This window comes from Neurospora crassa, linkage group II, assembly GCF_000182925.2.
Source record: "Neurospora crassa OR74A linkage group II, whole genome shotgun sequence".
In the NCBI taxonomy this organism is placed as follows: domain Eukaryota; kingdom Fungi; phylum Ascomycota; class Sordariomycetes; order Sordariales; family Sordariaceae; genus Neurospora; species Neurospora crassa.
In genome coordinates this window covers 609,210-625,896 of record NC_026502.1, presented here as the reverse complement: position 1 = coordinate 625,896, position 16,687 = coordinate 609,210, and the positions used below count along the sequence as shown (strand labels likewise).

Here is a 16,687-nt window from a genome sequence, read left to right as displayed (position 1 = left end):
TGATGGTGCCAGCTGCTGGCAATGTGCGTCAGCAAAGTGCGACCGGCTGGCGGCGGCAGGGAAGAGGCAACATGAGTGGCCACTGCCTGGCGCGGCGACGCATGGTCCACCTGTGTGTGACCTTGGCGAACCACAGCAGCAACAACGCCTTCCATGTTGGAGACTCCGACGTCGTCGCAATCGAACCTGGAACGGAATCCAAACCACCACCAAAACCCACGACAACGACCCGGAGTTGCACACAGCATTCCGCTTCAATCGGGTCATCCACGATGGCGCCGAAACAGGACACGCCGTTCCGCTCGGCGGACATGAGCATGGTCCAGCTCTACATCTCCAACGAAATCGGCCGCGAAGTCTGCAATGCCCTGGGCGAGCTGGGGCTTGTCCACTTCAGAGACGTAATGCCACCCGAGTCCCTTCCCTGCCTGTACAGCATCACGAGAACCCACCAGCAACGTCAACAAACAATAACATCAACATCAGCCAGTCACTAACAATATGTGCCGCTATAGCTCAACTCGGAACTCAGTGCTTTCCAGAGAGCATTTACCCAAGACATTAGACGCCTCGACAATGTCGAACGCCAACTGCGTATGTCCCCTCTTCTCGAAGCCACCACTTGGCATCCTGGCTAACTGGCGTGTGCCAAGGCTACTTCCACTCCCAGATGGAAAAGGCTGGGATCCCTCTCCGCAAATTCGACCCCGACGTAGACATCCTCACCCCGCCCACCACCACCGAGATCGACGAACTCGCCGAGCGTGCCCAGACCCTGGAGCAGCGCGTCTCTTCTCTTAACGAGAGCTACGAAACATTGAAGAAGCGCGAGGTCGAGCTGACGGAATGGAGATGGGTCCTGCGCGAGGCTGGCGGCTTCTTTGACCGCGCCCACGGCAACGTCGAGGAGATTAGGGCGTCCACCGACAACGATGACGCCCCTCTGCTGCAGGATGTCGAGCAGCACAACACGGCCGCCGATGTCGAGCGTTCCTTTTCTGGCATGAACATTGGTTTCGTCGCCGGCGTCATCGGCAGAGACCGCGTCGATGCCTTTGAGCGCATCCTCTGGCGTACCCTCCGCGGTAACCTTTACATGAACCAGGCCGAGATTCCCGAGCCTTTGATCGATCCCACCATCAACGAGCCCGTTCTCAAGAACGTCTTCGTCATCTTTGCCCACGGCAAGGAGATTCTCGCCAAGATCCGCCGCATTTCCGAATCCATGGGCGCCGAGGTGTACAATGTCGATGAGCACAGCGATCTGCGCCGCGATCAGGTCCACGAGGTCAACGCTAGACTTGAAGATGTCCAAAACGTCCTTCGCAACACCCAGCAGACGCTCGAGGCTGAGCTTGCACAGATCTCCCAGTCACTTTCGGCTTGGATGATTACCATCAGCAAGGAGAAGGCTGTTTACAACACCCTCAACCTCTTCTCATACGACCGGGCCCGCCGGACTTTGATTGCCGAGGGTTGGTGTCCTACCAACGACCTGCCGCTCATCAGGTCTACTCTGCAGGATGTCAACAACCGGGCTGGTCTTTCGGTCCCGTCCATTATCAACGAGATCCGGACCAACAAGACCCCTCCTACGTATCTCAAGACCAACAAGTTTACCGAGGCTTTCCAGACCATCGTCAACGCCTACGGTACTGCTACCTACCAGGAAGTCAACCCTGCCATTCCGGTCATTGTCACTTTCCCCTTCCTCTTTGCTGTCATGTTCGGTGACTTTGGTCATGCCCTCATCATGCTTTGCGCCGCCCTTGCCATGATCTACTGGGAGAAGCCCTTGAAGAAGGTCACGTTTGAGCTCTTCGCCATGGTCTTCTACGGTCGTTACATTGTGTTGGTCATGGCTGTTTTCTCTGTCTACACCGGTCTTATCTACAATGATGTATTCTCCAAGTCCATGACCCTCTTTGACAGTCAGTGGAAGTGGGTTGTACCGGAAAACTTTAAGGAAGGGATGACGGTTAAGGCCGTGCTCCGCGAACCCAACGGTTACCGCTATCCCTTTGGTCTCGATTGGCGTTGGCACGGGACCGAGAACGAGTTGCTCTTCATCAACAGTTACAAGATGAAGATGGCTATCATTCTGGGTTGGGCGCACATGACGTACTCGCTGTGCTTCTCATACATTAACGCCCGCCACTTCAAGAGGCCGATCGATATCTGGGGTAACTTTGTCCCGGGTATGATCTTCTTCCAGTCTATCTTTGGCTATCTCGTCCTCTGCATTATCTACAAGTGGTCCGTCGACTGGTTTGGCACCGGTAGGCAGCCGCCTGGACTCTTGAACATGTTGATCTACATGTTCTTGCAGCCTGGTACGCTTGACGGTGGGGTCGAACTCTACCCTGGCCAGGCTACAGTTCAGGTTATTCTCCTGTTGCTGGCTGTCATCCAGGTTCCTATCCTACTCTTCCTCAAGCCGTTCTATCTTCGCTGGGAGAACAACCGGGCGCGCGCCAAGGGCTATCGCGGTATTGGCGAGCGGTCTCGTGTTAGTGCCCTGGACGAAGATGATGAGGAGGACCCTAGCAACGGTGACGACTATGAGGGCGCGGCCATGCTTACCCACGATGAGCATGGTGATGGTGAACATGAGGAGTTTGAGTTTGGTGAAGTGATGATTCACCAGGTTATTCATACCATTGGTGAGTTTTCTTTTTTCCGTTCGTCCGGGATCTGTCAAAGATGACGTGCTAACAACAGGACAGAATTCTGCCTCAACTCGGTCTCGCACACGGCTTCCTACCTCCGTCTCTGGGCTCTTTCGCTGGCGCATCAGCAGCTTTCGGCTGTGCTCTGGTCCATGACCATGGCGAAGGCGCTGGAATCCAAGGGTCTTGGCGGTGCCATCTTCCTTGTGGTTGCGTTTGCCATGTTCTTTGTCCTCAGTGTCATCATTTTGATTATCATGGAGGGTGTCTCTGCTATGGTAAGTGTTCCGTTGCTAATGTGAATGTATGGGAAGTCATTTGCTAACGAAGATTAAAACGATAGCTTCACTCGTTGCGTCTCGCGTGGGTCGAGTCCTTCTCCAAGTTTGCCGAGTTTGGCGGATGGCCGTTCACGCCGTTCTCGTTCAAGCAACAGCTTGAAGAGTCGGAGGAGCTCAAGGAGTACATAGGTTGATGACTGTTTTGCTTGGTCTTTTTGGTTGTTGGTTTGTTACTTTTTGGTCATAGTTTCATTAGAGTGGTGAGTAGAGAGAGGATAGTTGGGTGTGTGGTGTTGGCAGCTGTAGATGCATAGAGCAATGATATGGCATTGGTATTCCTATTCTGCGACCGTTGAAGCACTTCCAGACCTAGCTCTGGTTGTCATTCCTCAAGTGCTGTATCTTATCAGTCTGGTATCCCGAGGTCCAGAGCCATACGTAGTCGTAGTCTTGAAAGGCTACTAGTCTCCCAGAGTTACATAGGGTCGGATGATACACCCCTCCAAAAGGAGGGGGAGCCGTCTTGGCACCTGCATCGGTCTTGCCCTCTTCAGGTTACACCAATCAGCTTTACCGTTTATCCGGCCGACATCATGCTTCAACCACTTCCCTTCCCTTTAGCTATCTCCTCAATTGTGAACACGTCGTGATCAATTCACATCGCATTCAAGTTCATACTCACTTACTAACTCACCCGCGTCACTCTTTTTCCCTCTGTCTTCGTTTTTCAGTTTCCCTTTACCCAGGCCTAAGGCGGGGATAACTAGGTACCTACCTATCTTACCCCCCCCCTCCTGTACTCTATCTTCCCCGCTTCCTTCTTTCCTTCTTTCCAACCAGCCAACCATCCAACCATCCATCCATCTTTCTCGTCCTTCCTGTTTCCCGTCCTTCCTGTCTCCCTGGGATACCTGACCCATAACATACCTCTACTTCAACAACCGACAGCAGCAGCAAAAAGCAAAAAAAGCAAAAGAAAAACAATGAAACCAACAAGCCACCTCCGGGTGTTTAACCCCCCACTCAATCTCATCCTTCGCCATGGTGCATCGTCTTCTCAACAGCCGTTGGGAAGGGTGATTCCTTTGGATGTGCAGTTGCAGTTGCAGCGACAGCGTCAGCCACAGCGAAAGGTGGTGGAGGGCTGGGTGCCGGGAGTTGAGGGTTTAGAAGAGAAGAAGGGACAGGGGCAGGGGCAGGCAATGGGGCAGGTAATGGGGCAGAGGTTAGAAAAGGGACGTGGACAGGAGCACAGGTTCGAAAAGGGACGTGGACAGGAGCACAGGTTGGGACAAAGGTTGGAGCAAAAGTTGGAGAAGGGACAGGAGTTGGGGCATAAGCCGGAAAAACTGGGGCAGGAGATGGAGATGGAGATAGAGAGGGAGAAGAGGTTAGAGATGGCGAAGTGGTTGGACATGGGACAGGTGATGGGGCAGAGGTTGGGGCAGGAGCAAAGGTTGGGACAGAAGCTGGAGCAAGTCAAAGTGGATGTGGATATGAAAGTGAACGGAGCAGGGCAGCAACAACGACAGCAACAGCACCAGCAACAGCAAATTGCGTGGGATACTAAGGTGAATACTATTGGGCTGCATAGCACCAAGCAAAAGGGGCACCGACAACAATATGGGGGGTATCGACAACAGCAGCAGCAGAGGGGGTATCATCAACTGGCGGTGGGGAGGGAGGAGTATCGGCATCAGCATCAACAATACCAGCAGCAACAGCAATATCAGCAACATCAGCAACAGCAAGTGAGACAGATTCAGGGACAACAGCACCAACAGCACCAACAGCACCAACGTCAGCAACGTCAGCAACGTCAGCAAGCGATATTAGCACGGACACATCCGCTACTAATGGATCAAGATCCCTCCACAGTCTCGGACATGCCAGCGGCACAGGAGGAAGTACAGAACGGTGATAATGGGTTGAATGGCACGGAACAGGGACAGAAACCAAGAAACAGGAAAACAGTACTGGAGGAACCCAAGGTGGCGGACTTTGGCCTCGCTGAGGTCAGTAATAGTGGTGGTGGTGTTGGTGGTAGTGTTGAAGGTGCTGAAGGTACTGGGGGCGTAAGAATTCGGAGACTTGAGAGCCGCGAGGGAAGCAAGAACCGCGGGAGCATTCTTGCTCATATGGGTGGATGGGCTGCCGTTAGGCGTAATCGTGCTGCTGGTGCTGGTGGAAGTGGAAGTGGAAGTGGGAGAGTGAAGAATCAGCAGAGTGAGCAGACTCAGCAGGATGAGCAGTCTCAACAGGTTCAGCAGGTTCAGCGGGTTCAGCAGGTTCAGCAGGTTCAGCGGGTTCAGCAAGCTCAGCACGTTCAGCAGAGTCAAAAGAATCAGCAGGATCAAAAGAATCAGCAGGCTCAGCAGGTTCAGCGGACTCAGCAGACTCAGGAAAACAATGGCTTGAAAGATGGTGGCGATGGGAAAGTGAAATCTGAGAAGAAAGCTGAACCAATGGGAACAGTCGAAAAGAAGGTTCCGTCGTATTTCACGTTCAGTCTTAAGAAAGGTCGCAAGTTTGGTCCCAGTGCGTTGGAACACCAAGAGGATTTGGGTGGCTGGAAGGTGGGAAATGATATGATCATCAACGGTGGGAGTGTGGTGTTGAGGTCCTTGGGGTTGTCGTCGCCGGGTGTAGCAGAGACGACAGCAGAGACGCGAACACGGGAGGCGCGAAAAGCAGAACCAAAGACGAAGACGACATCCGCATCATCACAAGCAAAAGCAGCAACATCAACCAAACAACCACAACAACAACAAAAACCACCACCACCCCTCACCACCCACCGCCTCACCCTCATCCCCCACGCCAACTCCTCCGACATCTTCTCCCCCGCACCCCCTCCTGGCTCCCTCCTCATCCACGCCTGTAACGCCCAAGGCGACTGGGGCACCGGCATAGCCAGGATTTTCCGCACTCACTACCCCGGAGCCTACAAAGCCTACCAGGCGCACTGCTCTTCCATCCCCATCACATCCACGTCCACCTCCTCACAAACCAACAATCTCCTTCAAGACCAAGAAGAAGCCGCCGAGTCCGTCGACCCCATCCAAGCCCGCAAAAACGCTTTGGCCAAGCACCAGCGCAGCTTAGTCGGCACGGCACTGCTCATCCCGCCGCGTCCCTCTGTTCCGGACGACAAGAAGCACTTTGTCGGGTGTCTTTTTACCAGTCTTGGGTATGGCCCGTATAGAGATCCGGCGGTGGCGATGATGAAAGCGACAGGGAAGGCGATGGAGGATTTGATGAGGCAGGTTGCGGAGTGGAATGTGAATGTGAATGTGAATGCGACTGCTACGAAGAAGAAGAAGAGTATGAATATGGTGATTGGTCCGGAGATGAGGATGCCTAGGATTGATGCGGGCAAGTCTGCGGTGGAGTGGGAGATGACCAAGGAGGTCTTGGAGAAGGTGGAGGTTAGAGTGCCGGAGGGAATGTTGCCTGGGAAAGGGGAGATTATGGTTTTTGAGGGGGTTAGTGCCATTGAGGGGGAGAAAGGGAAGGGGGGGAAGGGAAAGGGGAAGGGGAAGGGACAGAGAAATGGGAATGGAAAGTAACGGGAAAATAGGTCCTGGGCACTTCTTGCGAAGCGAGAGAGATGGGTTTAATAAAGGGCTGGTATGAAGAGTAATGTTGATACGGCTACTGTAAAAGGAAGCTATTGTGTCAAGAGTGATAGAACTTCCTAAGCTCATAGCCCGTTCAAGGCAATAATCCCCATGCTTGACCAACCTAACCGTATCCATGTCCCTTAACGCCTCGCTATGCATATTATCAAAACGAAATAATGCCATGCCGTCGTCCCCTTTTCTTCCCAAATCACAGACCAACTTGGCCAAAACCCGGAACCAACCAAAACGAAATACTCTCAGCGACGACGGTTCCACCCAAGGAGATCCTACCTCCTCTTCGTCGCCGTGCCAATATCCGCCTCGGCCTCCAAATCATCATCCAACTCATCCAACTCTTCATCCTCCAACACACTCTGCTGTCTCTTCCTCTTTGTCCCGCCACCGCCGGAACCTAAACCCGACCCCGATCCCGAGACAGTACTTCCCGGTCCCTTTTCCTTTTCCTTTTCTCCTCCTCCTCCTCCTTTCTCCCCTCCCTTTTCTTTCTCTTTCTCCCCTTTCTCCCCCTTCTCCTTGTCTCCTTTGTCAGCACTACCCCCCTTCTTTTCCTTCTCCTTCTCCTCCTTATCCGCATCCTTCATCAACTGATCCTCAATGTTGAAATTCTTGCGCGCCGCCTCGATCTCTTTTTTCTTCTCAAACACCTCCTGGATCTTGCCCATGAACCGCGGGTTCCGGCGCATGGCAAACTCGAAATCTTCAAACTTGACTTTTTGTCGGCCGGCGTGGTGGGCGGCGCGCGTGGCTTCGAAGCCGACGCCCTGGATGAAGTCGGTGATGAGCTCGTCGAGCACGCGCACGGTTTCGGGCAGGGGGTTCTTGAGGTCGCCGTGGCCGTAGAGGAGTTGGGCTACTGTTGCGATGCAAAAAAGAGGGGGGGTTAGTCTAGGTGGGGGATGAAAAGAGGGGGGAAATGGGGAGGGGGGAAGAGGGGGGGGGAATGGGGAGGAGGGGAAAAATGGGGAGTGGGAAAAAGAAGAGACGTACGTTCGTTGTGGTTAAAATTCATTTTGCCGACATTTTTGCCGGCGCGGGCGCGGGGTTCCATGGTGGGCTGGGGGTGGGTGGGCTTGAGGCCCCGAAGTGTGAGGATGGTGATGGACGAAGGTGAGGTGGATGGAGGTGGATGGAGGATTGAGGTTGCGGTTCGCAGTAGAGATGCGTTGCAAACGAGGAAGGTTTGGATAGGAACCGAGTAGAAGGCTGAATTTATCGACGGGCTCAGAGGCTCAGTTGAGCAGACCTAGAAGCTCAACGTCGAAGGCTGGTGCGATTTAGAGCTTCGAGTTGCGCGGGGTCGAGAGCTCGATCAGCCTTGTCGCGTTAAGTGGTGAGGGAGCGCAAATGTTTGACGACTGAGAGGATGATGCAGCGCTGGATTAATCGAGCGAAACTGGTAGGCTGTACGATAGCTGTCTAGTTAGTTGATTGAAAAGAGCGTCCAGCCCGGCGGCATATGTCCCAACTTAGGCGTCTTGTCGGAGGACGGGTTCGAAGTTGAAAACGATGACGATGATGGATCGATCAACAATGAGGCTCCGAAATGCCAAACGGGACTAAGAAAGGCCCCCAAGGCCCCCAGGCCCCCCAACGGCGCCAGGAACCCCTGCCTTGTGTAACCGTGGCTCCACAAGACGGGTATGGAGTCCAATGACCAATCAGCTTCCAGTCACATCCATTCCACTTCCACTTAAGAGCGAACCACAATGGAAGAGCTGAAGCTGTGCGCGCCCCGGGGCGTGAGACTGCTGAGCGGCACCCCTAACAACGCTGAAAGTTCAGTGTGGCATTTCGCAGCCTCGCGGGCCTCTTTTGCCCTGGAAGCCGTGGAAGGAGCTATGACACCCTGGCCTCCACAATCACCACTGACTACACCTACGTAACCACCAACACGGCAAGTTTACGACACCTCCACCCGCGATATCCACGGCAAGGACGACGAGCGAGCGACGAGACCTGGACGCGTCTCCAAATAACGAGAATTTCTTTTCCCCGACAGCCTCATCATATCAAAGCGCCCACCATGGTATGTCACCCGCAACGTCATGGCGCATCACCTCCCATTGCATCCCATCACATCATCGCTAACCACTTTGATGATCTTCACAGACCGCGCTCTTCAACTTCCAATCCCTCCTTCTAGTCATCATCCTCCTCGTCTGCACCTCGACATACATACATCAGATGTTCCCCGCGATCCTCGACCGGAACAAGGATGGGTGAGTTGCCTTTCCCCTTTTTGGCGATGGACCTGTCTCTTCTGCCTCGACACCGCATAAAGTTTGAAAACAGGGCGGGTTTTAGGAGAGACAAAAGATACACAGGGACTGGTCAACGGAACGACGTGCTGACATGAAAAATGAACAGCTTGATGGGCATCTTCTGGAAGTGCGCAAGGATAGGCGAGCGGCTGAGTCCGTATGTTAGCATATGTTGTATCTTCATGGCGGTATGTTTTCCCGTTTGTTCCACACAATCCACTGTCTGTTCTAGACCAAAGAGACTAATAAGATATGTTGAATAGTTCTCCATGCTTGTTGGCAACTAAATCATTCTTTCCCTTGTTACCTCGACACGAATACACGTTTTTATAATGCTTGGCGCTTGTCAACTACGTGGTACTGCGCCTTTTAATCATAACTTTGGAGTTGCAGGAGTATATGTTCACACTGGGTTTCCACTAAAAGGAAAAAAAATGGAGAGAAGAGCATCGGAGAAAGCGACAGCCCCGGCGACATAAGGATAGACAGTTTTCTGGACGCGGGACAACAAGGCCGACAAATTCAAAGGAAGTACTTCAAAGTGAAACAGGCGGATGGCAATCAGGCAATGGAGGACAGCACTGGAGATGACGATCTGGCGTGCTCGGGGACACCGACACTTTGCGACTATCGACGCCCAGAACTCAGCACACCCGGCCAATCCCTCTCGGTAAAGCGAGATCGACAGGGTCTTTGTGGGACTTGGAAGCAGCGGACGCCCTATCGACAATGCTGGACTCCATGATTTTACCGAGATGGGACCCGAGCGAGCTGAGCTTCGGATTGCCGGTTTACGACTGTTCTAGACGACTGGGCAAGGCTCGACAGTACGAAAAGAGATATGGGATCATCGTGGCTGAGATATCACTAGTGGATCACATGGCATCAAACTGGTTTCGCCTGGCCAACATCGCAGAGGGTTCCACGCTCTTGTAGCGGTCACCGGTTTTTGTGTCTGGCTTGCTGGGTTGAGCACGGTCACGAGGTAGCTAAACACCTGGCCTTCGGTCAGTTCAAGAAGGTTCTGGTATGGTTCTCAACAGGCTGCGGCTAGACTATCAAGGTTGCGGATCCTTCATTAGACTTGGGCGGGATGTCCTAGACGATCACCGCGCCATATCCCTTTCTTTGAGAGACCAAATGAAGAGACAATGATGCATTCAAGACCCCCAATGTCCAAGGTTGGTAGCTAAACAGGGTGTCTGCAAAAAAAATGTGTCCTCTTCGGCGACTTGTTCCGGTCATGGCTGCTGATGTAACTTCTCCGCGACAAAGAATGTTAGATCGAAATGAGGCTGTTCACGTGTTCTTTTTGCTCGCGGATGTCCTTTCCTCGTAACTTCTTTTCTCCCCAAGGTTCTACGGTTGGTGATCCCAGACTATGTTGTGCACTTCCTTGGCCACCTGCAAAAGGGAAGCAGGTGATGACCGCCTTACTTGACGTTGTCACTTTGCGTTCGTACAAAGCAAGCCATCCATTATGTTTCTTTCTTCATAACCCTCGCTTTCTCTACTCTCCTCACTATCATAGATCTCTCACTTGCCGATTTCTTTGTTTATTGTGTGGAAGAGGCTCGAGTCATTCCGGCATCTATGACCAGAGGAGCTCTCTCATATAAGTCCAAGAACAGCCCGAAACAAGCACATACGACCATACCCACTGGAAAACTCGGGATCCCGTCCGCTCTCCCATAGATAAGCCAGTGAGGGCCAGACTAGTAGTTGGGTCGGTGACGACCAGCGAATCCCTGGTGTTGTATGTTTCTCGGTCTTTGTTTTTGTTTTCTCCTGTTCTTTTTGTTATAGACGACGAACGATCAAGAGCGTAATTTTCTACCGTGTCTATGTCCCTGTCGCGGAAAATGAAAGAGTAATCGGTTTGCTAAATGCCTTTCAGTTTGTGTGTTGTCTCAGACACTCAATCCCAGGAGTTGGTGGTTGGATCTGGATACAATATATTGAAGCAAAGATACATTCGATACTCGCAGTTGAACGTCGACATGATCTCGCTGTTACACTACACGAATAGCGCGGTCTTTTCTCTTCTCCTTTTACTACTTACTAAGTACCCTAAATACCTTAAGTAATCTCACCCGCTTCAATTATACCCAAAAGTCCCAAAGTCCCAAAGTCCCAAAAGGCCATACTGGACTGCCTCCAGGTAAAAAAAGACAGGCGTGCGTTTTCCTAATGTCAAAACAATACCGGCATTGCACCTAGACCTATGTGATGCGTAAAAATGCTGAAGAAGAAGAAGAAGAAGAAGAAGAAGAAGAAGGAACGAGCATGAAAATCAGCCAGTAAGTACATTGATAAAGGACATCGATCGATATTAGTAGGCAAGGCAAGAACAGCAGCAGGTACCTCTTCTCACCTCACCCACCCATCAATGTCTGGTGTATGTACCTACCTTACTCACTCCCCCCCGACACGGCGTCACCCGATGCTTACCTACCTAGGTACACCCCCCCCCCCCCCCCCCCCCCCCTTCTTCTTCTTCTTCTTCTTCTTCTTCTTCTCCTTCCCGGCTCACCAATTCTCCAGCAGTTCCCGCTAAGGAAGTATCCTCTCTACCTCTCTACCTCCCTACTTACCTTGCCTTACCTACTTAGGTACTACCTAGGTACCGTACATAGGTAGATACCTTTACCTTACCTATCTCCTCCAACTCCTTCCTTCCTATCTGTCTGGATATATAAGAGAGTGGGTGTTGCGTGCTTCTACAGATATTCCCAACCACACACCCACGGTTATATATATTCCATGATTCTTTTGCTTCCATCATTCCATTTTAAGCAAATGAACTGGAATTCACCCGCACACAGCATATGCACAAATGTATCCCGCCTAGGTACCTAGTCAGTTAGTCAGTCAGTCAATCAGTCAGTCCCCTTTTTGTCCATCTCGTGACAGTGACAGTGACAGTGACAGTGACAGTGACAGTGACATATAAAGTAGTAGTAGTAGTAGTAGTAGTAGGAGTACTGCGGACGGACAACCAACCAGTGGCTGAGTGAGTGAGGCACAGGGAAGTGAAAAATTAAAAAGAGGAAGAGGTGAAATAAGGAAGAGAAAAAAAAAAAAAAAAAGAAAAAAAGAAAAAAAAAAAAAAAAAAAAAAAAAAGTAACCACAATCATTTAAATGTATATATATTCTGCCTTGTATCTGGCTATCTGTTGCGTGTTTGTTCAATCTTGTATGACCCTATATCTACCCAACAAGAAACTCTCTTATTCATTTCCTTGCCGGTTATACAAAGACAGATGAACAAGTATGGTAGATAATGAGGCCTCTTTTCTAGTAAGAGCCCTGAACTTCAACCAGTCATATCAAAACGAAGAAGGTCAAGACCTCTTGTGTGTTCGAACGCTATGAGCACGTACACGACATGCATTCAATGGCATAACTTGACACAAACAACAAAATTATGGCCATGGCATGATCACGAGTCAGATGGAGAGTTTGTAATAGTAGTAGTAGCAGTAGAGTAGTAGTAGTTAAAAAGGTTAAGGTTAGGTAGAGTTAGGTAAAAGTAGTAGATATGACTATCGTATGATAACAAGGCGAACGAGGTGACCCGTTTTCGATAGTGTAGTAGTAGTGTAGTTGACAATAAGAGATATAATAAAAATAAGCTGATAAAAATAACGGGGGGGTATTTCCGAGTACTACTAAAAACGTTCTTGTTTGACTCTCTCTCTCTCTCTCTCTCTGCCAACGTCACAATACTTTGCGCAAAACCCATTCTTTCTCGACTGTAACACCCAAACGCGCGCAACACCCAGGCACCCAGCTAGCAGGCAAGGAAGCCAAACCAGTGCAAGCAACTAAACAACAAAAGCCAAACCGAGCCGACCAGACCAGACCAGACCAAACCCAACCCAACCCCAACCGTAGTAGTAGTAGATAAAAGAAAAACCGTGAGGACTAATAATAGTGTAGTGGTAAAAGGGAAAGTGGTGGAAGGGGGGTGCCAAGTGACACAGACGGTATAGCAACCATCATCTTCTTCCTTTCCCCAACCCCAACAATGCAAAACGATGCAAAAGATTAAAAGAGCATTAACAACAAAACGAAAAGCTTTGAAAGCTAGCAGCAGTCAGTCCTGCAACTGCCACTGCCGCCAAGGCATCTCTCCAAGAAGGCAATGAATGCTTCTCTCTTTTTCTTCTCTCTCGGTGTCCTCTTTCACTTTGGCCACATCAACCTATGACCTCCCAACATTGGCAGCCGCAGCGGCCGCGGCAAACTGCTCGGCATACGCTGACCCCTGGGCCTGCATCTGAGCCATCAAGTCCGCGTTCTCCAACTCACTTTCGACATCGCCGATGTACGCCAACTGTGCCCAGACCCTCCAGTGGAGAACGCCAAAATGGGCGACGCGCATCGCCATGTCCTCGACACCGGCCTCCTCGCGGGGGTCCCTGTTGCTCGATGGGCTTGAAGACGTAGCGGTCGTTGATGGCTCACTACCGCCAAGGCTCTGGATACCCATCACCTTGCTGGCTCCAGGGGTGTGAAGGTGATCGCCAGCTCCACCGGCATTCCAGGCCCTAGTGCCAGGGGTCTGGATCCTTCCACCAGTTGCGCGCGAGAAGAGGCCAACGCCAGAGAGATTCCTAAACTCCTTGACCTTGACCGCCACTTCGCCTAGCAGCTTTTGCTGGAACTCGGCTTCAACCTCCCGGAACACCTCGCATGTGGGGTCGCCTAGTACGCGAACAAGGTTGGATTCGAGCTCGGCCAGGGACGCCTGAGGGTGGTTGACAAAGCGCAGAATCTGGAGGGCCATGGCGCCGGCAAGGTTCTTCCACCTGTAGTCAGGACGGCTGGCAGGTGGAGCGGTGTGGAGGAGGGCGAGAAGAGACGAGTAGAGCTCCTGTGCCTTTCGGCGGGATTCGGCAGAGTCCTGAGCAGGGATGCAAGAACCGGTGGTGGGTGGGAAGATGACGGAGCTGCGGGGAGAAGAAGGAGTTGATGACAGGGAGTTGCGGTCGCTAAAGGTTAGACTAGAAGGACGGGAAAAGTTGAATTCCGCGGACGAGCGGGTGCTTAGGGTACGGCCATTGTCGTCAGATACGTAAGCAGGCACTCCGGAGGAAAACTGTCTCGAGAGGCTGTCGTAGTCCTCATACTTGCGCATGCAAATCTCGAGGCAGATGCTGTCATACATGTCTGACCTGAGCTTAAGGATGCGCTCCTCGTCGAAGAGGAAGGTGTTGGGAATGTTTCCAGTAGAAGTGGAAGGCAGTACGAGATGGGTAAGGGCCTCGAAGAAAGTGCCGGTCTCACCAAAGGCTTGAGCATGAGGGCTGGGGGTGCTGGCGTAGGCGATGGAGGCGGCGATCTCAGCGTTGCGGTACCACTGCTTGGCAGCAGCAATGCTGAGCTTCCTCGCCTGAATCTTCTTGACGAAGAAGCGCTGCTCAAAGTGAACTGTGTCCTCGATCAGGACGGGGCGAAGGCATCTGATCTGGTGATTGGCAACATCCAACTTCATGGCCTCCAGCACACTAAGCAGATTCCTCATTCCCTTGACCAGCTCGCCCATGTCGTTGTTCCGATTCCCGTTGCTGAGCTCATTGTACATCTCGTCCACCCACTCATCGCGCATCGGTGCGCAGTGTAGCTTCAGAACGCCCGATAGCCAGGCCGCCAACTTTTCCAGATCCGCAACACCACGGTGAAACTGCTGCATCAAAAGCTCCACGTTCAACCCATCGTTCAGCAAGTCGCGATCCCGTTGCGGCACCAGCGTCTCAATGATATCCCGAGCGGCCTTGAGGAGTGCTGGCAGGCACCAGTTGTCGTCTGTCCCATATCTCGCGTAGAAGCCCTCCCGATCCATAACAAACTGTATTAGCTGCTCCATCAACATGTTCCAGAATTGATTGGCCTTTTCCTGCTTTCGCTTGCCCTTTTCGCCGTCCAGGTTGGGTCGGAAGTGTAGCTCAGGGTCGAAGTTGATATCATGGCGCAACTTGGGGTTGTGTATTATCTTGCTGACGTCGAGTTCACTCAGGGTTGCGCGGGTGACTGGAGGTTCTAGGGGCTTGGGGGCGATTGGTACACTGGAGCTGCGAGAGAGCGGTGAGGGCCTGCGATCCCTGGCATGGGCGGTGAAGTACTCGCTTGTGCTTTGCCTGTTGGATCTCGTCGACGAATTCCTGGATAGCCTGGGTGCCGTCTCTGCCGCCGGTGTTGAAGCCGTGCTCTCTCCTCCATCTGTGGCCAGCTCCCTCGATACTCTGGAGAACTCTTGCATGATCTGATCTTCCTGTTCGGCCTGTTGGGGTGGGTTGCGCGTCTCGGGGACGGTCTCTGTCGGTAGGGGCTCCTCGGCCGTGGAGTCCTGTCGCCTGTGAGTAGACAAGTGGCTCTCGAAGCCACCGCCTGCGCCTTGTTCGCCCATTTTGAAGTTTGACTATCCTTGATGTCTTCGATGGTATTGCTGGAGCCAAGCTACGTGAGCGACGACGGGTGAAATTATAGGGAAAAATCGGTGAGGAGGAAGAGTCCAGAGAAACCCGGGGAAATGGGTAGGGCGAATGGACCAGTTATGAATGCGACCAAGACCTTTGTTCGTGGCATGCATGTTAGCAAGGTGTATCACCAAAAGGCTGCTGCATGCGAGAGGAGTGCAAACAAGGCAACGAAGGGATGGATGGAGGGGAAAAGGACTGAGTGCCTGCGGAAAGGCGGAAAGGGGCATGGACTGCAGCCGTGGCGGCCCTTGTATCTTGTGATAGGGAAGCCCGTCTTTGGCGTACACTGCAGGGAGCGACTGAACCAAGGACGAAGGAATGAGAAGACGCTGGGGCGTGGGAGGGGGAGGATGTGTGCTTGTGTAATGTGACGGCCATGTAGCAAAGCGAAGAGAACAAGCCGCTTACCGGCAGAAAGTCTTGTGGCTGCTGCTGCTGGTGCTGCTGCTGCTGCTGTGGTGCTGGTGGTTTGGGTACTCGGCAGCAATCGGCGTCCTCGAAGACGACTTGAGTATCCAAGAGAGAGAAGTCGTGTGTGTGTGTGTGTGTGTTGTGTGTGTCGTGTATACGGTGTGTGTATGAGTGATTGCAGTAGCAAGCAGGGATGGGTTGGGACACGAGAGCGCAACCAAGACGGATTAATAGAGGTACTGTCGGTGGTGGTGTTGGCTGAGGAGGGCAGCTTATATGAAAAGCCGGTGACCTGGGGGCCTTCAAGGTTGGGACTTGGTTGGGCGAGAAGAGGCGGTGTCTCTTGCCACAGATTACAGACAGACCAGTGCTTTGGTATTTGGATGGTAGGTTGTAGTGTAGTCGTTGAAGGGCCGTGTGTTTGTGGCGCCGGGTGGGTTAATTAGTAGAGGTAGTAGTAGTAGTAGTAGTAGTAGTATTAGGGTGAGTTGAGTGTTGGTGACGGCGTGATGGAGGTTGTTGTTGGTTTCCTGTCTCGTAGTATCCCCTTACTTCTCGCAAAGGTTGGGACGAGGGATGATGGGGGGGCAGAACGAGGAGTTTGGGGTTCGGTTTGCCTTTGAATTTGTGTGTAAAAGTCGAGACGGAGAATGGAGAACAAGCAAACGGAAAATTAAGCAGAGCAGAGCAAAACACAGTGAGGAATCTGGAAGCGGGTGTGTAGTCATGGAAGTCCAGGAAATGGAAAGCGCAGTAAAGAGTAAAAGTGGAAAGAAAGGGCGGGAGCATCTAAAGAAGGGGGGGGCGTGTGTGTACAAGGGTGGATGGATCCCAATGTACACCATGTCGAGTAATATTACGAGAGCTTACCCTACCTACCTAGTCTCCTAGTGTACCAAGGGAGGAAGAGAGCCCAGTGGTCCGGCTTCCATGTC

At 52.2% G+C, this 16,687-nt stretch overlaps 5 protein-coding genes and 1 non-coding gene across 7 annotated transcripts; 4 read left to right on the top strand and 2 right to left on the bottom strand.

The window, feature by feature from the left end:
- The first annotated feature begins 155 nt into the window (after window positions 1-155).
- vph-1 (vacuolar pH-sensitive ATPase-1) lies at window positions 156-3,304 on the top strand. The gene is made up of 5 exons (XM_950961.2): window positions 156-401; window positions 516-594; window positions 654-2,663; window positions 2,727-2,947; window positions 3,013-3,304. Exons 1-5 carry the CDS (start codon window positions 273-275, stop codon window positions 3,142-3,144), a joined length of 2,571 nt encoding a protein of 856 aa, XP_956054.1. The 5' UTR covers window positions 156-272; the 3' UTR covers window positions 3,145-3,304.
- A 250-nt stretch (window positions 3,305-3,554) lies between these two features.
- On the top strand, window positions 3,555-6,709 carry NCU16511 (the record flags this gene model as incomplete). 2 transcript variants are annotated; one of them, XM_011395369.1, is made up of 2 exons in its annotated part: window positions 3,555-4,205; window positions 4,236-6,709. In XM_011395369.1, exons 1-2 carry the CDS (start codon window positions 3,934-3,936, stop codon window positions 6,517-6,519), a joined length of 2,556 nt encoding a protein of 851 aa, XP_011393671.1. In that variant the 5' UTR covers window positions 3,555-3,933. The 2 variants fall into 2 exon arrangements, with proteins under 2 accessions (XP_011393671.1, XP_011393670.1); XM_011395368.1 differs by having other exon boundaries at window positions 3,810-6,519.
- Window positions 6,520-8,105, bottom strand: NCU03464 (transcription factor TFIID complex subunit Taf13). Its single transcript, XM_950962.2, has 2 exons — window positions 7,582-8,105; window positions 6,520-7,447 (listed from the first exon to the last, which is right to left on the bottom strand). The coding sequence occupies exons 1-2, from the start codon at window positions 7,640-7,642 to the stop codon at window positions 6,861-6,863; spliced, it is 648 nt and encodes a 215-aa protein (XP_956055.1). The 5' UTR covers window positions 7,643-8,105; the 3' UTR covers window positions 6,520-6,860.
- A 204-nt stretch (window positions 8,106-8,309) lies between these two features.
- NCU03465 (hypothetical protein) lies at window positions 8,310-10,195 on the top strand. Its single transcript, XM_950963.2, has 4 exons — window positions 8,310-8,620; window positions 8,704-8,813; window positions 8,962-9,043; window positions 9,119-10,195. Exons 1-4 carry the CDS (start codon window positions 8,618-8,620, stop codon window positions 9,140-9,142), a joined length of 219 nt encoding a protein of 72 aa, XP_956056.2. The 5' UTR covers window positions 8,310-8,617; the 3' UTR covers window positions 9,143-10,195.
- Window positions 10,196-10,502: 307 nt separating this feature from the next.
- On the top strand, window positions 10,503-10,618 carry NCU15655. The gene has a single exon (XR_897810.1). It is a non-coding gene; the product is annotated as a 5S ribosomal RNA (ribosomal RNA).
- A 1,681-nt stretch (window positions 10,619-12,299) lies between these two features.
- On the bottom strand, window positions 12,300-16,484 carry NCU03466 (hypothetical protein). The gene is made up of 2 exons (XM_951262.2): window positions 15,750-16,484; window positions 12,300-15,432 (listed from the first exon to the last, which is right to left on the bottom strand). Exon 2 carries the CDS (start codon window positions 15,266-15,268, stop codon window positions 13,064-13,066), a length of 2,205 nt encoding a protein of 734 aa, XP_956355.1. The 5' UTR covers window positions 15,269-15,432; window positions 15,750-16,484; the 3' UTR covers window positions 12,300-13,063.
- Between the last annotated feature and the right edge of the window lie 203 nt (window positions 16,485-16,687).

What these genes read in the sequence shown, in the direction of transcription:
- vph-1 (XM_950961.2), top strand. Translation starts at nt 273, where the DNA reads ATGGCGCCGAAACAGGACACGCCGTTCCGCTCGGCGGACATGAGCATG. An exon ending in GGCTTGTCCACTTCAGAGAC is followed by an intron (nt 402 to 515) that starts GTAATGCCACCC and finishes GTGCCGCTATAG; the next exon opens with CTCAACTCGGAACTCAGTGC. An exon ending in TGGAGGGTGTCTCTGCTATG is followed by an intron (nt 2,948 to 3,012) that starts GTAAGTGTTCCG and finishes TTAAAACGATAG; the next exon opens with CTTCACTCGTTGCGTCTCGC.
- NCU03466 (XM_951262.2), bottom strand. Translation starts at nt 15,268, where the DNA reads ATGGGCGAACAAGGCGCAGGCGGTGGCTTCGAGAGCCACTTGTCTACT.
- NCU03464 (XM_950962.2), bottom strand. Translation starts at nt 7,642, where the DNA reads ATGGAACCCCGCGCCCGCGCCGGCAAAAATGTCGGCAAAATGAATTTT. An exon ending in GAATTTTAACCACAACGAAC is followed by an intron (nt 7,448 to 7,581) that starts GTACGTCTCTTC and finishes GCATCGCAACAG; the next exon opens with TAGCCCAACTCCTCTACGGC.
- NCU03465 (XM_950963.2), top strand. An exon ending in CTCGACCGGAACAAGGATGG is followed by an intron (nt 8,814 to 8,961) that starts GTGAGTTGCCTT and finishes AAAAATGAACAG; the next exon opens with CTTGATGGGCATCTTCTGGA. An exon ending in TATGTTGTATCTTCATGGCG is followed by an intron (nt 9,044 to 9,118) that starts GTATGTTTTCCC and finishes TATGTTGAATAG; the next exon opens with TTCTCCATGCTTGTTGGCAA.